Genomic DNA, 20,684 nt, shown 5'->3' with positions numbered 1-20,684 from the left:
AGTGTCATGTGTTCTTTGTTCATTGCATTTAGCTTTCCTCCTCCTGGTCCTGTCATTTAGGTTTATGTCAGTCAGCTGTTTCCCCCATGTGTCTCCACTTCCCCTGATCACCTCATGTATGTATTTAAGCCCTCTGTTTTCTGCATGTCATTGTTGGGTCGTCTGTTTACCTCACCTCAGTCATAGTTCTAGTCTTCGTCTGTATTTCCACGTTAGTCATAGTCTTAGCCTGTTTATTTCCACCTCAGTCATAGTTATAGTTTTTGGTCTTAGTACCTTTAGTGTTTTGTTTCTTAGTGTTTTGCCAGTTCGTTTTGGTTTCCTGGTTTAACCCTGCCGTCATTTTAATAAAGCCTCACCTTTTTGTTAAGACCTTACTACTCCTTGTCCTCATCTGCTTTTGGGTCCTGTTTCCACACACATCGGCGCACCCCGCCGTGACACCTTATGGTATTAAAACCTTTTTGGGCTGAGTTGTTCATGGACCACTAATAGAAGGCTATGAATGGGGGGAGCAGTGACCCCACCGTTAGTTAACTGAATCTCCATTGATCACAGAGGGGAACTGCTGGTGAAGCAACACAATCATGACTTCAATGAGAAATCGACAGAGAAAAAACCTGAAATGTCCACTGAAGATCTTGATTTATGAAAATCAAAATCAAGAAAACTAAGAACAAAAAAAACAACTCAAAACTCTCCTTTTTAAAATTGCTTTTGGTTAATTTTTGCCTGTATTATATTGTCTGTTTTACCTTTTATGAATTGTTATCTTATGTGCTGCACTTGATTCTGTCTAGAAAGGTGCTACATAAATAAAATTTTATTTACTATTTACTTAAAACTTTACACCCATGGCTGGAGTGGTAATCTGGCATACCATCTAGTATAAGTCAATATACTTATACGGGCTACAAGTCAGCTTCTGGGCCACTGCCCACTGGCCCTACAAGCACTATTGGTTCATTTTTATTACTGACAATGGATTGCCCAATCTAATCTCTTAAAACAATCAGCACTTCCCCTTCCCTGCATGTCTGTGCACACTGGGAAGGTAGTGGTTGATAAAAATGGACCAACAAAAGCAAAACAAGAGAGACCGAAAAAGCTGACAGAGAAAAAGGAATAATAAATAGTAATCAAGGCAAAATGTGTCAAATTAAGTCACATGTTAGCAGCTCCACCTTTAACAGAGAGTTTTTTTACAGCAACAGCTAGTAAGAAGCCCTCTCGGTTGCAGACGGTGGTTGTTGCTAGCACTAATGCCTCAGGGCCAAGAGAATGGAAACTACTGTCCTCATTATGGTAAAAAAACAGTGTATAAATAAAAACTGGTGGTTTGCACGAAGCTGCTGAAACTCACACGCAGAAACATCACCTGCAACTTTAATGTACCCAGCTGACTTATACAGTTCTCACTTTTTTCTAAATATTTCATAGTAATAGGAGAGCAATGAGAAAAAGGAGCGAGAAATGTGGTAATTCAACACGGTTAAAAGCAGCAGCTAAGGAATGTCTCAGATTAAACTCTTCTGGTATATGTCAGCTTCCCCTACAAATTAAGAAACTGATAGATGGTTTGCAAATAGGTGTGTACAAAACTTATTTTTCCTTTTTTGAAGGATCTTGACAGAACCCAGTAAACTTTGTTCTGGATAATCCGTTGCAAACCCCCCCCCCCAAAAAAAAAACCATGCATATTGAGTGTATAATCATGTGTCAAGTAAAGTTAATATGTTTGAAATATATATAACTTGCATATTTCTTTTCTTGCTTTATTTGGTGGTTGCTGTCACTTTCTATATTTTAGTAAACAACAGATAAGCAAACCTTCTCTTTTAGAAGCCAATGCAATTTACACATGGATGCACACACTGCATAAATGTCAGGTTTCTGTAAGAGTTTAAATTAGAACCATAAGCCACAGTGGGTTGTGTCAAAAAAAAAAAAAAAAAAAAAAAAAAAATCAGCATATATAAATCCAGTGCTGTGAAGAAGTGTTTTTCCCTCTTCTTGATTTCTTTTTCTTTTTGAATGTTTGTCAAACTGTTTCAGATCAAACACTTCAATATCACACAAAGGTAGCCTGAGTAAGTATAAAATGTAGTCGTTAAATGATGATTTCATTTATTAAAGGAAAAAAATGATCCAAACCTAACTGGCCCTGTGTGAAAAAAGTAATTGCATCCTAAACCTAATAACTGGTTGTGCGGCAGCAGCAAAACTTTCAAACAGTTGTGATAAGGAGCAATATCTCTTATTATTGAATCATGACCTCTGACATTAACTGAGACAAGTGAGGCCTGCAGTTCATGAGATGATGTTCTGTTTTCTTTTTCACTTCCTAGCTGAGGTCAATGTGATCTTGGAGTCTTCTTGTTAGGTGGTCACTCCTGGGAAGGCTCACCACTTTTCCAAGTTTTCTCCGTCTGTGGATAATGGCTTTCACTGTGGTTCTCTGAAATCCTGAAGCTTTAGAAATGGCTTTGCCACCTTAGATGTTGTTAATTGCAGTTAGTTCATGAATAATTTTATTTATAGAATTTTGTAATTTAGTAACTTTTCAGTATTTTCATTTTTGCTCTTCTTTTTCTCTTTTCCCTCTTCTGAGGATTAATTATAGAAGGAAGATTCTGTGGCCTCTCACCTGTTTTCTCCTGTACGAAAACAAACAATACATTTTATTTTAGATTTCACATTTGTTATTCCAGTAGTCTGACATTTATTGTTTTATTTGTTTGTGTTAAAAGTGCTCTTAGCATTATGCTGTCCGACAACAGATTATTTATTTTGGAATCCTTAGCTAATTTATTACGGTTTGAAACAACTTTTTTTTTTTTTTTTTTTTAAACTAAAAATAGGTTAATTTAAAAAAAAAAAATTTTTTTCTCTGTGATACAAATTCTACAGGACTATAAACATGGGCTATCTTGCAGTTTGGCAGTTTAATTATTTTTTGTCTGGAACAATGGTTCTGTGACCAATCCACCCTCCAAAACAATCACTTGACAATCCAGTCAGACACAGCAAGTTCTCACCTTTGCATTTTTGGTAGCCATAGTGGCCACCAACACCCACCACAAATAGAGCAGTCACACCAGCGGAGATGTAAATCACCAGCCACGGGATTCTTTGTGTACCTGCATGAAGAGCAGCTGTTTTACTAGATATGTATCAGAGTACATCATTGTAATAGATTATTGATTTGTCCTTTTGCCTGTCAGGCTTTGAGATTTGTTATTCAAAATGAAGAAACTCTACAGCTCAAAATTAAATTAATTTAAAATCTACAAATAAAAATCCACTTACCTATTTCATCCAGCACCACTCGAACACATTTTCCCTCCTCCTGTATACAGTGGTAAAATCCTATGTCAGCCTTTTCAATATCATCAATTCTGATAGAGTAGTTCCCCTCTGAGCCCTGGTTTGGAAAGGCTTTCACTCGGCCATTTCTGGGGTCAAAAAATGTAACGTGCCCTTCAGATGAGAGATTGAGCAATTGCCCTGAGCCACTGTAGTTCCACGTCACCCATTTGAACTTGCTTGTTTGAATGTTGCATGGTAGAAGCACAGATGAACCAAATGGAGCCTTCAGTCTGTGCTCTTCACCGATTTCTCCTAAATGTTCACAGGATTCTTCATCATAAAGGGAAAAATGAAACAAAATAGAAAGTTTAGTTCACTCATCTCATGGTCAGATGATCAAAGAGCCAACAGAACAACCTCTTACCCCTCCATACTGCAGGTATTCAGAGCTCATGACGTGTTCATTTCTTCAATAAAAGTGAGTAATTATGACAGGGAAGAAGAAGCAGGAGTGTTTGGTTCATGTTCTGTTTTCCGGCCTCAATAAAAGGCGCAACTTTTGTTATAATCCAATTTCGTTTCCACGTTTTGTTAATCTGCATTTGGGTCCATTACTTTCCACTCATCATGGTCTGCCTGCACAGACCTTGACACTAACAATCTTTACAACCCAGCTACACAGTGATAAAAATAAAGTTTTAAACATATTTAAACAGTATAACAATCATATCTAGGTAATTAAAGACCTAAAGTACAATTAAACATATGTCTGTTTCAGTGCATTAAACAAGAAAGTGTCAAAGCAAGTAGTAGGTATTTAAAAGGTATTTTAAAGACACAAACTTTAGTTGATTAGTTTAATTAATATATCTTAAATCTGATTAAAATATTTTTCTGAACCATCCACTGGGTCAGAAGTCCAAATATTCAGCCAAAATATTTCAATCCGCATTTTGTTTTTATTTTTTTTTAATTGATTAGAGTAGTTTCATACTTTTTAGACTTCCACCGAGTCACTTACCAATTGAAGACGCACAGTTGAAGCACAGACAGAAAACAAAAGTCCACCCAGCTGCGTGCATCTTCCTCAGCATGTAGTACAATGTGAGCAGCACCCTGGTGATGGTGTATTAACCTGTTTGAGCATCAGGGTACACGCAAGACCACAGGTTCTATTTAAAGGGTCCATCCGGAAGTATATTTGGCACTGACAAAAAAAAACGGGTGGGTGGGCCTAATTCAAACACAACTTTCAAAATAAAGGTATTTTTTCATTGGTGCAGTGTGTACAGAGAAAACAGCCAAACAGAGACGTACTCGTTGTGCAGTGTAGCCTTTAGTGGATGATTTTAACTTCTTTTTTTTAACTTAACTTTGTCTTGTGTATCCTGTTATGATCTCATTATGCATCATATCCAAGCTTGCTTTTGCAAAACAAAAAGCAGAAGAAACACATTAATCAGTAAATTACTTTTTGCTAGCAGGACAGAAAAGATCATCAGTTTGTCATTTTGTTCAGTGTGCGATGTGTGGTGTTAAATTTAAGGTGAGGGAGCTCTTAACAATTAGTGTTATCATAATAATCTACACCAGTGTCTGCATTATGGACGGGCTCCAGGGGTCCAGGCTGTCCAAAAAGGTCACTTTTCCCCATCAGCTGAATTCTACTGACCTACTTTGACAGTTATAAGTAAAATTGAGTAGATTTGGTAATAAAATGTGTTTTTATTTATGCATTTTTTAGGTGTGCTGAATCTAATTTCCCCTGTTCAAGCAAGTTACCCATCCAGTCCATCTGCTCTGGCTGACCATGCACAATACAATTAAAACTATTGTTTAAAATAACACATCATCATTCTGCATGATATGGCTGATTAATGAGTCTGTATCAATGGTGTCAAACCAACATAATTTTTTAAAAGTTTTTCCGAAGTTGTTGTTTTTTTTCCCCGTTTTTTTTTTTGTGTTGGTTTTGCGCTTCATTTATTTTTTTATTTTTTTTTGTGCTATGCGAGGTATGTAGTTTGGACTCTTGCTTTATTTGTGTTCTGGTTACCATTTGTTGTTTAGGGATTTTGAATGCTTGTGAATACGATTAAGTGTCTCATCTTAAACCCTTAAATTCTAAATTTGAAGCTCTTGAGTGGGATCCATGTTTATGATTTTTGAGGTCGATTCCTGTTGTACTTTGAAAGATGTTATCTCTGGTATCTTGCTGTGACTTTTACTTCCTGCCCACCTCCCTCACTCACTCGCTCTCCATGAGCAGCACTTGATCCATTATAAAAAAAAAAACATGCTTGTTTGTTTAAACCCATGCACAAATGTGAAGATTCGCAATTTTAATTGAATTTGAATGGATATTTTCAAATTGTACTTTTTCATTTGCTTCCACATGACGTCAGCTGTTAGCGAATGTAGTTCATTAGAGATCGATTCTAGTACAATTTGAATGAGTCAAACAGATTTACAGAACAAAAGCTGACACTGTTTTGTAGTTGCATAAACAGCCATTTGTTTGCAGTAGATCTATATTTATATCAGATCTATATCCGACACTGAAAAATGTTAATGTGCTAGCTGACATAGGGCGACATCTACTGGTCTTTTATCGTAACTACTCGTAAAAACAACACTGCTGTTCACACAACATCTGGATCTGCTCCTTGCGTGCATCTGAACAGACAACCTGTTGACCACAGCTGGACTGACCATCGGGCATACAGGGCATATATCGGTTTGGATATCTGGTGAGAGGGAAATATGAAGATGAAAACGGGAGATGTCCTTACTGAATGAGAGCTGAACAGGTGATGGAGAAACAGGTTTACCTTTTAGGTGACGAATGAGTTGAAGGGAAGTTACGAACCGTTTCTGACAGTTGCTGACAGCTGGTAACTGTACTGGGACGGGTCTAAAGGTTTGCCTTGGGTCAGGTAGGGCATTAACAGGGAAAGGGGGGCACAAAGAAATAGTTCTTTCTTATTCTCATTTAGAATGTCTAGCTTTTAATAAATAATTATCAGAATCTTACAATCAAAGTGGTCATCTGATGCAAAATATATAGAAATCATACATATATACCAACAGGACAGTGTACACCACTGTCACAAAAGCGTTTTTGTTCATTTAAAGGCTTTATGGCTTTTCCTATATTACCTAGTACGCTGGTTTTTAGTCAAAATGCCCAGGCTGATTTTTTTGTCGCAGTCCAGCCCTGCTGCTGACACGAACAACCCAAAGTGACAATACAGCTGTGCAGTGACTGGAGGATTATAGAATTAAATATGTGATCAAATATTATAAGGAAAACGTCTTTTGGGAGCCAAGGTACAATTTAATATCCATTACAAACTGTACAGTTCTTGGTTGATTTGATTGTCATATAGTGATCCAGGAGGTCTTCCTGATTTATGCACTCCACCAAAACAAAGAAAAACAATCTTTTGTTCACAGTGTTACATGTTAATGTGTGAGATCAGTGTTATTTTTAGATTTATAAGACAAAAGATGAACAGTTTAAAAGTCGATTTCCCACTACTGCAAGGCTGCAGGCTCCCTGGCCCCTTAGAGATCTCTACATTTCAGTAGAAATGCACCTGTAGGAGAAAAAGTACTGTAGCAAAGCTTAACGATAAAATGATACGAATTCTCTACAAATTCTCTTTAACATACCAGGTTTTCAGCTGTTGGGGATTTCACAAAAGAGAAAAGTCTAACCACAAACCACTTGTGAATGGAGGATTATCCTAGTTCTGTATTGGAAACTTGCAGCATAACTGTTTTGTGGCTGTCACTAGCAGCAGTTTCCATCTTTGTTGGCCATCTGAGTCCTCAGTCGGTGTAGCCCAGCTGTCCTCCGGCAGCAGAACAAAGTCCCTGTCCTCACGTTTGACTACAAACAGCTCCACATACACGGGCTGGCCACGCTCAGCTACTATTGGATGGTAAAAATTGGAATAGAAAGACCTATATGAGGAATCTGCAGATAAACATATCTGAGTAAGACCCACCACATTTTAATCATATTAACACATACAAAAAATATTTTTTAAAACAAAAATAGGAATGAAACTGACTTTTGGCAATCCTCAGTTCAGTTCTTGTTCCTTTCCTCCTCAGTTTAAGTGGGCGCTCTGACTTTTTTTTTTTTGCTGAACCCTGATGCCTAGTTGAGTCATTTGAGTTAGTGCAAAGCTGCACTGCACAGTGAGACAAAAGGAAAAGGAAACTAGAATGAGTGACAACTATCTTTAAAAAAAAAAGTGTGAAGTGTGTCATCGTCCACTGTGCAGTACTTAATTTACATGCAATAACTCACACTGTAAATATATAACATTATTTATATTCTAAAGGCTGATGGTTACCATAGACCGAGTGCCACAGTCACTGAACAGAAAGATGAAAGTGATGGCATCAGCTCATCTTTTCTTGGGTTTACAGTTGGGATTTTGGCCAGAATGAATCCAGACTGTATCCAGATTCAGAGGGAGCATTGTTGCATGCTTGTGTATGGTAATGTTGAAGCCATCTTTGCTGCAGAGAAACTGCTTTGATGACACTTCTGTGGAAAACATGCTTAAATTATTTGATAAACAGAAACTAAAATATATTGTGATATTTCTGTGCATTACCTTTCATCTTCCTTTCACAGATTAGAGGCAAAGACTCAACACTTTTCTGACTCAACTCTGCCACTGCTGGCACGTGCTTCAATGAAAATGGTTAAATTTGTGTTATATTTATGTTGAGTTAAAGAAAAGTTTTGAAAATAAAAGTCCTTTTAGAAGAATACACAATGGGTTTATCTTACTTTTCTTTCTCACAAAACATCCCCAGGATGCAACTGTTAAGATAACCAAGCTGTTACTTTCTTGCAGGAAGTAGTTGCTATAGCAGTGACTTGGTAATATCCGCTGTGGTCATCTGAGTGTGAATCAATAGAAATAGAAGCACAGACACAACAAACATTTCAAAGCTCCACGCACTTTGAAAGCTACATACCTGTACATATATTGACAGCGCATGACTTACCGTATACGTAAATGGCCATTAAAAAGATCTGTGAATTTATTCTTTGATATATAGAGAGACATGAACTCCTCACAGCAAATCAAAGTGGCCTTTTTGATTTTCACAGTGTTTCGAAATAGTTTTGAAACAGCCAGGGTTTCACATTTCAGAATAGGCAGTGAAAAGAAAGTAAATGTCACCAGAATAAACTTGGTCTTCACTCGTGGTTGCTGAGTGCGAGGGCGCCGCTGGTTGTTGTTAGCTTTAATTGCCACCTCTCCCACCAGGAGGGTAAAAGCAACCCAGCAGATCAGAAAGTGATCTGCAAACTGATGCAGCCAGTAGACAGTGAGGTGTCTGCCCACACAACATGAGCATCGTGTGGTCACCCTCTGGTGTTATCAGTTTTTCAAGATGGGTTTCCCCCCAACTTGTTAAAGTTACAGTCACTGCGTGCGTGTGTGTGGGGGGGCGGGGGATTTTGTTTCTAAGAAAAAACATCTTGAATTTTTCTCTTTAAAATAATAGAAAGGCAATAAAACAGTTTTTATTTTTTAGAAAGTCTTATTTCAATGTCATACACACAGGCTCAATACAACAATCTGTAAGTTTAAACAGCACACATCTCTACAGTCACACAACTCTGTACATAGTGGTAAACATATCAATAGAAGACATTTTTAGTATATTCATCATGCAATCAGTTTATATGTGAAGACACTGATGAACTTTATTCTAACAGCATTCAAGAGAATAGTGGAATGCAGCGCACTTACAGTACAAACAAATACAAAAAGACATGGATCACCTTAAAGGAGTAAAATAGAAAAGAATTCGTAGCCCTCATTCTCAAATGAGATTTAAACTCCTTCATTCGTGCCCTTCATTCTCTACAGCTGGCTGAGCTGTTCGGTGCTCATGTTGTAAATCGGGTTTTTGTATTCACAGTCTGAGAGGGAAAGAGTGGAAAATCGGGAGAGCAGTTCAGTGCACAGTATTATTCCATCTCTAACATGCCCACAGATGAAGTCAGCACTCACTGTCTTTGTTTTTCTTCTTCTCGCGGCCTGCTGGTAAAGAAACAGGTGAGGAAAGAACAGAAGTCAGTGTTTTGTGCTTATTCTCCAACCGTGACAAATAATTCTGATCATTTGGAGAAAACTCAGCGAACACTAACTACCTCTCTTTTGATTCTCCACCTGCTTCGACTTGGCGTGTTGCTTGCGGAGATCATGTTGGTTTACTGTGAAATAAAATGGATGAGTCAAAATCAGACAGAACTGAAATGATGATAGCATCATTATAAAAATAAAAGATGACTAGAATTGCTCATTCTACCGTAATAATGCTGACTGAAACTTGGTGGCCGTAATCTGCTGAAAAGCTCTAATGGGGTAAGAGAAGATGGTTACTTCACACTGTTACAATTTAGAAGTCACCAATAATGCAAACTGCAGTAAGCATATTGACTTTTTCTAAGCACCTAAATGAAATCTATGTTTGGTTCTCTGACTTTCCACCCTTTCAAAGCGAAACTGATCCAAATTTGGATAAATTCCACCGCTGCTTAGACCGGGCTGTTGAGGCTGGGTCCTGTCCAGATACTGCACAGCTCCGTGTGGATTACTTCTGGTGGGGTCAGCACTGGTTGGGAACTGGTCATCATTTTCTATTGTTTGAGAACATTATATACTGAACTTTTTTTTTTTTCATTTTTCAGTTGATATACAATGACTTCAAAATGTTTGTTTAATAGTGAGGAAGAGAAGAAAAAAATGAGTAAACTCACCATAAACAAGATCATGAGTGTAGGGTCTTACTGCCTGTGGTACATGTACATGCACACCTACTGGTATGTTGATTGTTGTCACGGGTGGGGCACTGGGACCTGCAGTGAAACATTAGCAGAGTAACTGAAAGAGCTCTTCTGTTTGGTTCTGCTAAACATGAAGACAGCTTCACAAACAAAAAAGGGATGAATTAAATATGCAATTAACTGTCAAAGAGTGAATAAATGGTTGAAATAGCACCTTTAAAGTACGTTGGTTAACAATTGACCTAACAGTTACTTAATGATATTGATTAAAAACATCAAATTATTTTCTAAAACTATAAATGAACAGCTGAAAGGTAGTACACAGTCTATGATTTGATAGATAAAGACATGTTTTGTAGTTTTACCTCTGTATAGCGTGTTATGTATATTGGTGATATTATAATGCAAATTCACATGAACATTAAACATAATGGATAGCCATGAAAGTGATACTTGTATATGTATTTTATGCATCTGTCATACAATTTTAAACAGTAAGAAAGTAGTTAAATGATTTTAAAGCAAACGTTATTCTCTGTGAATACAAATTTCAAATGTCTTCTAGTTTACATCGAACAAATGAACATTACTGGAGTGACACAGAGTTGAAATTGTTGCTTACCCGGAGCAGCTGCACTACTGGGAATGACCGTACTCTTCTCTACTTTGCTGTTGCTTTTGTTGTTACGGATATCTACAACAGAATCAAAAAGTGAGTTCAATATACAATGAGCCTCCTAAACAATCACTAAAACACTCAGCTTTGACTTTAAATTTCAGACAGAACAATTCTCACCTTTGCATTTTTTGTAAGTGTAGTAGCCACTAGTACCCAGCAGAAATAGAGCAGTCACACCAGCACAGATGTATATCACCAGCCATGGGATTTTTGTACCTGCATGAAGAGTTGCGGTTTAACAAGATCTATATCACAGGAAACAGAAACTTATTTATTTGTCCTTTTCGTGTGTGCTGGGTCTTGACATTTGTCATCCAAGGACAGAAGAAACAGTACAGGCCGCTGCTTAATATTGAATAAACTTAAAATCTACAAGTAAAAATCCACTTACCTATTTCATCCAGCACCACTAGAACACATTTTCCCTCCTCCTGTATACAGTGGTAAAATCCTATGTCAGCCTTTTCAAGATCATCAATTCTGATAGAGTAGTTCCCCTCTGAGCCCTGGTTTGGAAAGACTTTCACTCGGCCATTTCTGGGGTCAAAAAATGTAACGTGCCCTTTTGATGAGAGATTGAGCAATTGCCCTGAGCCACTGTAGTTCCACGTCACCCATTTGAACTTGCTTGTTTGAATGTTGCATGGTAGAAGCACAGATGAACCAAGTGGAGCCTTCAGTCTGTGCTCTTCACCGATTTCTCCTAAATGTTCAGAGGATTCTTCATCATAAAGGGAAAAATGAAACAAAATAGAAAGTTTAGGTCACTCCGTTAAAGGATGTGGATTTCTGAAATGTAACTAAGTGATTGTGACAAAGACTAATAATGTATAAGTGATAACCTTAATCATGCTTTTTAAAACCATTAACAATCTTATATGGCCCACCCACAAACAGGTAAAAAATGACCCTGTGTTACTATATCAATGAGAAAAAGATCTTTTATGCAAATGTTAAAATAAAGTTAAAAATCAAGCAGATATACTCTTTAAAATGCAGATAAACAACAGTTTAGTTAAGTTTAAGCCAAAGTTGAACATTTCCTTTGTGTTTTCTTCAGGTGTTATGAGTGATCTTAAGATTGCTTCATCTTTAGAAAAGAGGTTGCTGGTAGACTTTAGATCGCTGGAAGTTTACCTTGTTTCGTTTTCAGAATAGTTTTAATAATATTTAATAATATTATTATTTTGTGAATTTGCTCTGCAAATACCTTTGCATGACATAGAGTTCACCTTTTCTGCAATAAACACAAGTTGCCATGTGTCACTGTCAGAAAAAAACACATTGTCCCACCTCCGCACTGAGGTCTGGTTGGAATCCCTCACTGGTCATTCAGACCAAGTTTATTATTTAATTTAATTCTGTAGATGTCTCTCTTTTTTTAAAATGTCATGTCCCAGTTTTGCAACTGGTTTTAACCAGCTTGCTCTAAGATAGTTTATAGAAGATTTTACCCTAACATGATAGTTAAGTGATAGTTTAACGGTCTAAATACATTAAGTGTACTTTTCATTGGCCAGATTCTCAGCTCTTCACTCAGTAGAGTCAAATATTTACAAAAAGAAAAAAAAAGAAAAAAAAAGAGAGAATTGGAAGAAAACCTGACAGACTTATGTTGACATATATTTTCTAAACATTACATTAAAACTGGTTATAATTTTTTTACATTTTTAACATTATATTTTAAGATTTCTTAAAAAACAAAAAACTTACCATTTGAAGACACACAAGTGAAGCACAGGGCAAAAAGGAGAGTCCACCTGGCAACGTGCATCTTCATCACCATCTTGTACAGTGTGAGCAGCACCCTGACGATGATATATTAACCTGTTCAAGCATCACGGAACAAAACCACAAGACCACCAGTTTCACTTCTTTGAAGAAATTCTTTATATTAACTACAGCCAGATTAACACAACCATTATTTTAACTGAGCAGCAGTCATGAAAAAACCCCCAAATGAAACCAAATGACTAAAAAAAATATCTTTCAAACAGTGATAATGTACTTTTGACAGACAGCAGAAAGGACCTGATGCAAAAGTCTGCTTCAGACCACTTCCTGTGGAAATGATGTTGATGTTTCCGGAGTACGAGACACAAAGAAAGATAAATATATGAAGTGATCATTGTCATGTGCAATGTCACGTGCAGGTTTTCTTTTAATCAACATAAGATCCGAGTGTTGTGTTTTAAGTGAATTGGTTAATCAAAATTTCAGTTACTCAGCAATAAACAAAGACTCTGAGATGGGCCATGCTTTACATCAGATTTAAATTTTCATATAAAAGTTCTAATATTAATCTATTATAGAGTATACTTTAATATAACTATCATGGTATAACATTGTGTAAGTTCACATTTTGTTGGTTGCTTTTGTAGAATTGTTTAAATGTACATTAATACTTGGTGTGGTTTGGTAAACTGTAAGTAAATAAAGGTCACTGCCTCTGTCACTCAAATCCACGCCTCTGCAGTGTTTTGTCATAGTTTAAGGTTTCACAAGGTTGGGAAAGTTTCCAAGTCAGTCAAGGTTCAGTGCCACCTCAATTCTAATTTTGCTGATTCTGTTTTGAGAATTCGTGGGTTAGGATTATATTTAAATATGTCTAAGGTGTTTTTCTGTCATTGTGTGGTATGAAATATCAGTCTATATGAATTTAAAGAGCTGGCAAACAACAGATTCACAATTCCAAAATAAAGGGACTTCATCTATCAGGTCATAGGTTAACCAGCTGAAGCCATGTGTGTTTCCTTTAGCTGTCACTGGCAGCTGTCCTTAGTTTTTGACTGAAATAAGTCCCACAGGGTCACAGGAGTCCGACCTTAACATAAAAACAGTCACTTTCATCACAGGAAAAGTTGGATTTCAGGCCCTTTTATCAAACATTTGAACTTCTTTGGTACCTCTGGACATCATACCAAAAAATATAAAAATATATAATAGCTAATAGATTAAAAAATAAAATAAAATGTCAAACGGTGTAGTTTAAAACCATAAGTAACTAAATAGTATAGTATATAGCTATAGTGCTGAGAAATGTGTTTTTCACCTCCCACTGGCTGTTTACTGTAAAAGCTTGTGCCGAATCTCTCATTTAAAGAAAATGTCATGTGAACATTGTCATCATAGTTTAGCCTGCCACCTGCAGGCTCTCAGCTATTCTACAAGTCATAATTTGTCTACAAAATGGAGAATGTAATTAATCCAAGACATAAAAGTTGGGCCAGTACTCCAGTATCTAATTAAATTTCTGCCAGGTAGCATTTAAGTATTTCTGTAGTTCCACCCAGAACTAGCAAAGTGTACCCAATAAAGTGTCCACTGAGTGTATATATTTATTTTCTATTCCATCCATTGTAAGGATCTATGTTTCACTGGGTTTTCCACGTTTAAACAATGGTGACCCAAAACGTCATCATTTCGTTTTGACAGCTGCGCTTGCAGTCCTTCCTCGGAAGATTGTAGTTTCACCTTGGCAAACGTCATCAACATGAGACGCCGAACGAACGCCGCGGTTCTCTTACGCCCTTACAAATTCTCCTTCGCCGTTTTCCGTAACTCATGTCACTTGGCATGGAGGTCAAATAAAGTGTTTAAAAATGAGATAGGATGTAATTTATTTATTTAACTTTTCCGCAGTGCCTGTGTTGCCCGGAAATGATCGAGCACAACTTCCGCTTTGTAAACCAATCAACTTTGCCTATTTTTCAGATGCGCGTATACGTGTAAACGGATTGGCTGGTTCAATTTTCTTCGTCTCTTTTTGAATTTGGTGGTAGTTCACATGGGACTGTTTATTTTCTACCAGTAACTCTATGTTCTGTAGACAGGCAGGCGTGTCTTCAGACACTAATAAGCTACACTATAGACTACTGCTGTACAAGTGGCAAGAATTGCTAACCTTTAAGGTGAGTCACGATTTTTACTACCGTTCGACTTAATAGACGTTACTGAACCCTTTGGCAGCTCCATTTCGGCGCAACAGTAGGTCGGCAGCTGGTGTTTTAAAACATCATGGTCAAAATAACTTTGCTGAAACATAGTGTAGATATTATTGTCAGGTACTTGTTAAGTAGTAGTAGTTAAAAAATGTCGTGCAACAATGTTAATCGGTGCTAATTGGATAGCTTGCAAGTATTTAACATAGCTTTTTGTTTTATAGTTTCCTGAGTGTAAATCCCTTTTTTGAATAAAGGGTCAGCCAAGATGGAGATGAACTTGGCTGTAAAGTCTTTACTTTCCTGGGTAAGTTGAGTTATGTTAGTGGACATTACGGTGAAATGATTGCACTAATGTTTAAAGTTTTAATCACCCTTTTTTGTTTTGTTTTTTTCTCTCCAAACTATAATTTTATAGGTGAACAGTTTAAAACTCTGTGACTCAGAGCTGACCATCGATGACTTGCAGGACGGATTGATCTTACTTAGACTTGTTTATATGCTGTAAGTATGCTGGCAATGCGGTGTAATGTTTAGCCTGTGTAAACAGGGAGTGTCAGCGACTGACAGGGTGTTAAACGTGTTGGTTGTGTGCTTTTTGGAAAATATAGAGCTCTTACTTCCTTGCAGTAAACCTTTATTTTATTATTGTCAAAGGAGCTTGCAAAGAAAAGTGTCTGGACTTCTTAAGTTACTTGAAGACGTTTCACCTCTCATCCGAGAAGCTTCCGAGAACCTCTCTGAAGAAGCTTCTCGGATGAGAGGTGAAATGTCTTCAAGTAACTTAAGAAGTCCAGACGCTTTTCTTTGCAAGCTCCTTTGACTACGATGACCTGGATGACTGAGAACCTTCACAGACATTTATTTTATTATATTTTTCTTCTTTTTCTTTGTCATTTTAGGAAAAAGCAGCCCATCCCCTGTCTAAATGATGCAACTGAGGATCGGTTCAGAGTCATTGCAGAGTTTCTAGAAAGTGAGTTTCTTTCTGGAGAGACTTCTTAAAAGAGTGTCTTTTTGTACGAGTGTGATATTAATACAAGATATATGTAATAAAGGCTCCAGCTGGTGAATCACAGCACTTTAGCTTATTGAGGCTTATGTTGTTCCAAACCAATGACTGAAGTACATATGATCAAAGGGGATTTCATGGTCTGATTGGGCTTAAACCGCTTTGTATTTCAGAAAGTGTTAATGTAGGAACTTGGAGCTCATCCTTACTTTAAACACATTGTTTTCTCTCCCTTAAATAACAGATATTTTGCACCTTTGGACACACCCTGCATTCCTGGGTGGGATCCAGATTGTGTCCTGGTAGATGGACTACTACTTATTTAACACTTTTCTACTGTTACAGGGCGTGTTTTAGCCTACAAGCCAAATTCACTCATTCATATAACACACATTAACTCTAGTGGATAAGTGTTAGTTTGGGGTTTAGTGTCTTGCACAAGGATGCTTCAGTATGTGAGCAACTGACCTTCATGTTTAAAGATCATTGGCTTTTCTTCCTGAGCCTCACTGTAAAACTTCCTCACTGGTACCATTTTTATTATAATGGGAGATTAATATATTACTGACCTGAGCATGTGTGTGTTTTGTTGTTTAGGGGACTGCAGATTTAATGCAAGCAAGAGCTCTTCTCTGCGTTGGGACCACATTAGAGATGGCATCAGCCTAACAGCTGAAATTTCAAAGGTAAAAAACGTCCTTTATTTTTCATATTTCTTTTCAAAGGCCCAAAGAAAACACTTATCATACTTTTTTATTGCAACATCACTAGGTGCTTTTGTTGCTTGTATACCATGATATGATGAATGACCACTGCACTCTGAACATGTTGGACTGCGATGTGGAGGTAAGCTGGGAGCTGCTGGTGTATTGTGGTCACACTTATACATCTCATCTCATTTCTCATGAGTTGCTTTGTGCTATTATTTTAATTCTGTGTGTATTTATTTAATCCCACTCTGCTAGCGGGAACTAGCACACCTAACTAGTTCCTTTGTGATGGAGAGTGAGGGTTGTGTTTATTTGAGCGAGGAACTTGACGCTCATCTGAGAGGAAAACGTAAGTCACAAATATGTCACTTTTGTTTTTCCCCTCCGAGGTAGACTGTAATAAGAAGTCTTTAGCAAAACAAACAAACTAACTGGCTTGACTCTATTGTGCAATCTTTGTCTCAGATTTGACTTTCTCTCAAGAAATATTTGAGCAATCAGCAGCCACCTCTGGTACCAATATGTCAAGCATCTCTTCCTTCTTGGGTGATGAGTCTCCTTTCTTCCACCGAAACAGTAGAATTAAATTTGTGGACATAGAAACTGTGGCTTCTTCTTCAGTCAGGTACCAGATATGACTTAAATATTTTCAGGTTATGTTGCAATATTCATTTTTATTCAGTTTTATGGGTTATGTTAATCCAAACTTCCTTGTATTACATTATCTTATAATATACATGATGAAAATCCACAGGTTGTCATCATTTCGTTGAAAATCTTTACCTTTCTGATCTGCTTAATTCACACAGCAGTTCTCCTCTGGAGGATGTAATGAACACACCGAAATTTCAGCTGAGGAAAATGCAGCGACAGATGATCAAGGAGCGAGACTATCGAGATAGTTTGGAGAGGGAGCTGGCCAGCAAGATTGCGCTCATTGAACAAAGAGGTACTATCTGTTGAATGTATGGTTTGCATTTTGTTAGACTTGAGAAATGGCAAAATTCTTGTTAAAGCACCACTCATATTTGTCTAAGATTGTCTGCATTTTCATTTAAGCTTTTTATACTTGTCATGTTTTCAATAGACTTTGCTTCGTGCTTTGGTTTTCTTTCTCTCTCTTTCCCAGAGTCTCGCATTAACCAGTTGCAGTACCGCCTGGATAAACTAAAGGAAGAACAAGGTGATCAGGAGCATGTTACCAAAGAACAAATTAATGAGCTTGAGATCAAGAACAATGAGTAAGTACCCAAGAACAGTGATTTATGAACCTATAACTAGGGATGGGAATTGATGAGATTTTCACGATTCCGATTCCTTTTTCAATTCTGTTTAACAACTTGATTCTTTATCGATTCTTGTTTTTAAAAAAGAAGAACACACAGGTCGATTAGCTTATAACTTTGTTTTATATCTTCTCTTTGAACAAGATAGAAATTTAGGAGTAACATGGCCATACAAACCTAACAGTGAGATCTTAAGAGATTCACAGCCTAGGCTTCCAGTTAATTGAAACAGTGGGAACTGGTTCTCAATAAGAACCGGGATTCGATTCCCATCCCTACCTATAAAATCATCATTTTAATATCACAACCATAACATCTAATTTCTATCCACAAAAGTTACACAATATTTTGTCATCATGTTGCCTAGCAACCCCCTAACAACAGACTACATTCTGTACAACAGACTAATAGTCTGTACTTCTAGACCTTTGTACAGAAGTGTTTTAAAGTAAATTTTTTATTTATTTATTTATTTTCCAGCTTACAAAAGCGTCTTAATGAGATGCTGAAGCAAAATAAAGACCTCAAGACAAACACTTCACTCATGGAGCGCAAAGTGGATGAGCTTGCAGATGAAAACGGTGTGCTTTCTTCTCAGGTAATAACATGCAAAATATTCTGGTTTTTTTTGTTTGTTTGTTTTTAAGTTGTTGTTTGTTTTGTTTTTTTCTTGAGGGTCTCTTATTTACACTAAAGATCTAATGAACGTGTCTGCTGTTATGGCTTCCAAACCTTTTGAGGCAAATCTGTGATAGTGAATTCTCACTCATGACAGGATTCAGTAAAGGTCATGTGCATTTCATGTTTCTGGAGAGTGTTTCACTAGTAGAAACCTTTTAAAGTATTGAGGAGTTTTTTGTGTCAGTTTTGAGATCAAAACATGGATTTGAAAAACCTTTTTATTTTTTAAAAATTTTCTCAGGTGAGAGCTGTGTGCTCACAGCTTGCCGCCTTTGAGACAGAAGTTGGTAGACTGACGGAAAGTCAAGCGTCTGCTCAGGAGGAGTGGAGAAACAAAAGAAACCATCTACAGTCTGAGCTCAACCAAGCAACTGCTCAAAAGGTGTAGATTCACAAGAGATATTGTTTAACATGCATTCCTGTGTCATTCAGAGAAATCTGAATGCAAAAAGGACAATGAATAGGAAACATCATGTCTGTTAAAGACTCAGAAGAAAAGCACATTTAAATGCTCATGTCTGCCTATTTTATTATAAATAAAGAAGAGTAGTTATATTAGTTTTGTGTTGACTGTAAGTAATCTTATTTCTCCATTGATCTCATTAAATGTTGGGTTTTATACAAATTAATTTACTGTAAGCTGCTCCCTTTCTCATTTCTCAGGAACTCCTTACAGAACAAATTCAAATCCTTCAAGGAAAGATTTCCTGTTTGGAGGATGAAATAAGCAAGGCCAGTAAGGATGAAGTTGGGGAAAATATGGGACCCATAGTAGAGGTAATTATATGTAAAAGCTAACAATTTTAAAAGCAAACTTAATTGAAAATATAAAAAATGTATAAAATATTATGGTAAGCGATAAACATCTTGAATTGTTTATTTTCAGTTTAAGTTTGGAAATTTTATTTTCTACTTCATTGATTATAATTGTTGGTTCTTCTTAAATTGCCAGAGAGAAATGTTGGAGACTGAAATCAGGGGTTTGAAGAATGAGCTAGAGACTACACATTTCTCCCTGAAAAAGGCTGAGCTGGAGATTCATGCTAAAACTCAGCAACTGGAGGAATGCCACCAAGAAATTAAGGAGATACATGAGCAGAGGGGAGTTCTTCAGGAAGAGATCCGAGTCCTTAAGCTTCAGCTTGAGCAGGTTGAGCAGCAAAAAAATGAGCAGACAGACAGGCTACAACAGCATATTGCTGCTTGTGAACAAGAAATTAAAAAACTACAGGAAATTAAGCAAGCAAAGGAAGATCTTCTTCATCAGACTGAAGAAAAGGTGAACGATCTTGAGACAAAGTTAACTGCTGCTACTTCTCTGTTGGCTGTTAAAGAGCAACAAATTAACAGTCTCAAAGATGAAGTTGACATTCTTACAGATGAAACTAACAAAAACAAAGATGAAATTCGAGCCAAAGAAGAAGAGCTTGCCAAGTTACTTCTTGAGAAGTCTAATGTGCAAGAAACTCTCAGTGACAAAATCCAGATCTTAACAGCTCAAGTGGAAGACCTTAGTTCATCTCTCAAACAGGCGGAGCAGGAAATTCACATGAAGCAAGACTTACTGGATAAAATCGCACAAGAGAATGTCCAACAAATAGAGCTACTTCAACAACAAAGTGCTGAACATATGGAAGCACTCGAGAAGCAGAAGACAGCATCTCGAGAAGAAATCAAGAGGCTAAATGCAGATATTCATGCTAAGGAAAAACAGATGGCTCGGCTAGAGACTGAGGCCTCTACACGCTCTGCATTGTTGCAGCAAGAGCTTGATGATCTGAACAACCAAATAAAAAGCATGACCCATTCTCTTGAAATGGCCAAGGACCATGCTCAAGCCAGAGAAGCTGTAATGGCCAAACAGCAAGAGGAAAGCACTTTGCAGAGTGAAGAGCTTAGGAAGCAAATTTCAGTTCTTGAAGCAGAAGTGAATCGACTGAAGCAGGAAATCCAGACTAAAGAGGCTGAGGTAGATGAGATGAAGACCAACAACTACATGGAGTCAGAGACTCTACAGAATGAGATCCAAAGTCTTCAGGGTCAAGTGCAGTGTTTGAATGAATCACTGAAGACTGCAACAGAGCAGGCTCAGGTTAAAGAAAACCTGCTGAAACAGAAGGAATTTGAGTTTTCTCAGGAAAAGGACTCACTACAAAACATGATGATGACCTCAGAAGATGAGGTAAAGCGGCTGAGGGAGCAGGTCGAGGCCAAAGAAGAACAACTGGTCACACTTC

At 37.2% G+C, this 20,684-nt stretch overlaps 2 protein-coding genes across 2 annotated transcripts in view; one reads left to right on the top strand and one right to left on the bottom strand.

Moving 5' to 3' along the window:
- Positions 1–8,848: 8,848 nt before the first annotated feature.
- On the bottom strand, positions 8,849–12,843 carry LOC102212844 (uncharacterized). Its single transcript, XM_005720690.1, has 10 exons — positions 12,531–12,843; positions 11,209–11,538; positions 10,935–11,033; positions 10,761–10,832; positions 10,112–10,210; positions 9,806–9,991; positions 9,661–9,708; positions 9,503–9,565; positions 9,363–9,392; positions 8,849–9,271 (listed from the first exon to the last, which is right to left on the bottom strand). The coding sequence occupies exons 1-10, from the start codon at positions 12,601–12,603 to the stop codon at positions 9,213–9,215; spliced, it is 1,059 nt and encodes a 352-aa protein (XP_005720747.1). The 5' UTR covers positions 12,604–12,843; the 3' UTR covers positions 8,849–9,212.
- A 1,706-nt stretch (positions 12,844–14,549) lies between these two features.
- LOC102204038 (nuclear mitotic apparatus protein 1-like) overlaps positions 14,550–20,684 on the top strand; it is a 13,673-nt gene continuing 7,538 nt past the window's right edge. The window contains exons 1-14 of the mRNA XM_013910397.1: positions 14,550–14,728; positions 14,983–15,065; positions 15,177–15,262; positions 15,661–15,734; positions 16,368–16,456; positions 16,542–16,616; positions 16,736–16,829; positions 16,946–17,105; positions 17,290–17,429; positions 17,610–17,721; positions 18,247–18,364; positions 18,689–18,829; positions 19,111–19,224; positions 19,400–20,683. Of these exons, the coding sequence (XP_013765851.1) occupies positions 15,027–15,065; positions 15,177–15,262; positions 15,661–15,734; positions 16,368–16,456; positions 16,542–16,616; positions 16,736–16,829; positions 16,946–17,105; positions 17,290–17,429; positions 17,610–17,721; positions 18,247–18,364; positions 18,689–18,829; positions 19,111–19,224; positions 19,400–20,683 (2,526 nt within the window). The 5' untranslated portion in view covers positions 14,550–14,728; positions 14,983–15,026. The remainder of the gene's footprint in view (positions 14,729–14,982; positions 15,066–15,176; positions 15,263–15,660; positions 15,735–16,367; positions 16,457–16,541; positions 16,617–16,735; positions 16,830–16,945; positions 17,106–17,289; positions 17,430–17,609; positions 17,722–18,246; positions 18,365–18,688; positions 18,830–19,110; positions 19,225–19,399; position 20,684) is intronic.

The sequence above is a fragment of the Pundamilia nyererei genome, unplaced genomic scaffold (genome assembly GCF_000239375.1).
Source record: "Pundamilia nyererei isolate P.nyererei 1_Seehausen unplaced genomic scaffold, PunNye1.0 scaffold00003, whole genome shotgun sequence".
Lineage (NCBI taxonomy): Eukaryota > Metazoa > Chordata > Actinopteri > Cichliformes > Cichlidae > Pundamilia > Pundamilia nyererei.
This window is presented reverse-complemented; position numbering and strand designations above follow the sequence as displayed.

Excerpts from the sequence above, each read along its gene's own strand:
- LOC102212844 (XM_005720690.1), bottom strand. The coding sequence starts at position 12,603 with ATGGTGATGAAGATGCACGTTGCCAGGTGGACTCTCCTTTTTGCCCTG. Across the intron at positions 11,539-12,530 it reads CACTTGTGTGTCTTCAAATG|AATCCTCTGAACATTTAGGA; the intron begins GTAAGTTTTTTG and ends TTTATGATGAAG. Across the intron at positions 9,566-9,660 it reads TTTCAGTCAGCATTATTACG|TAAACCAACATGATCTCCGC; the intron begins GTAGAATGAGCA and ends TTTATTTCACAG.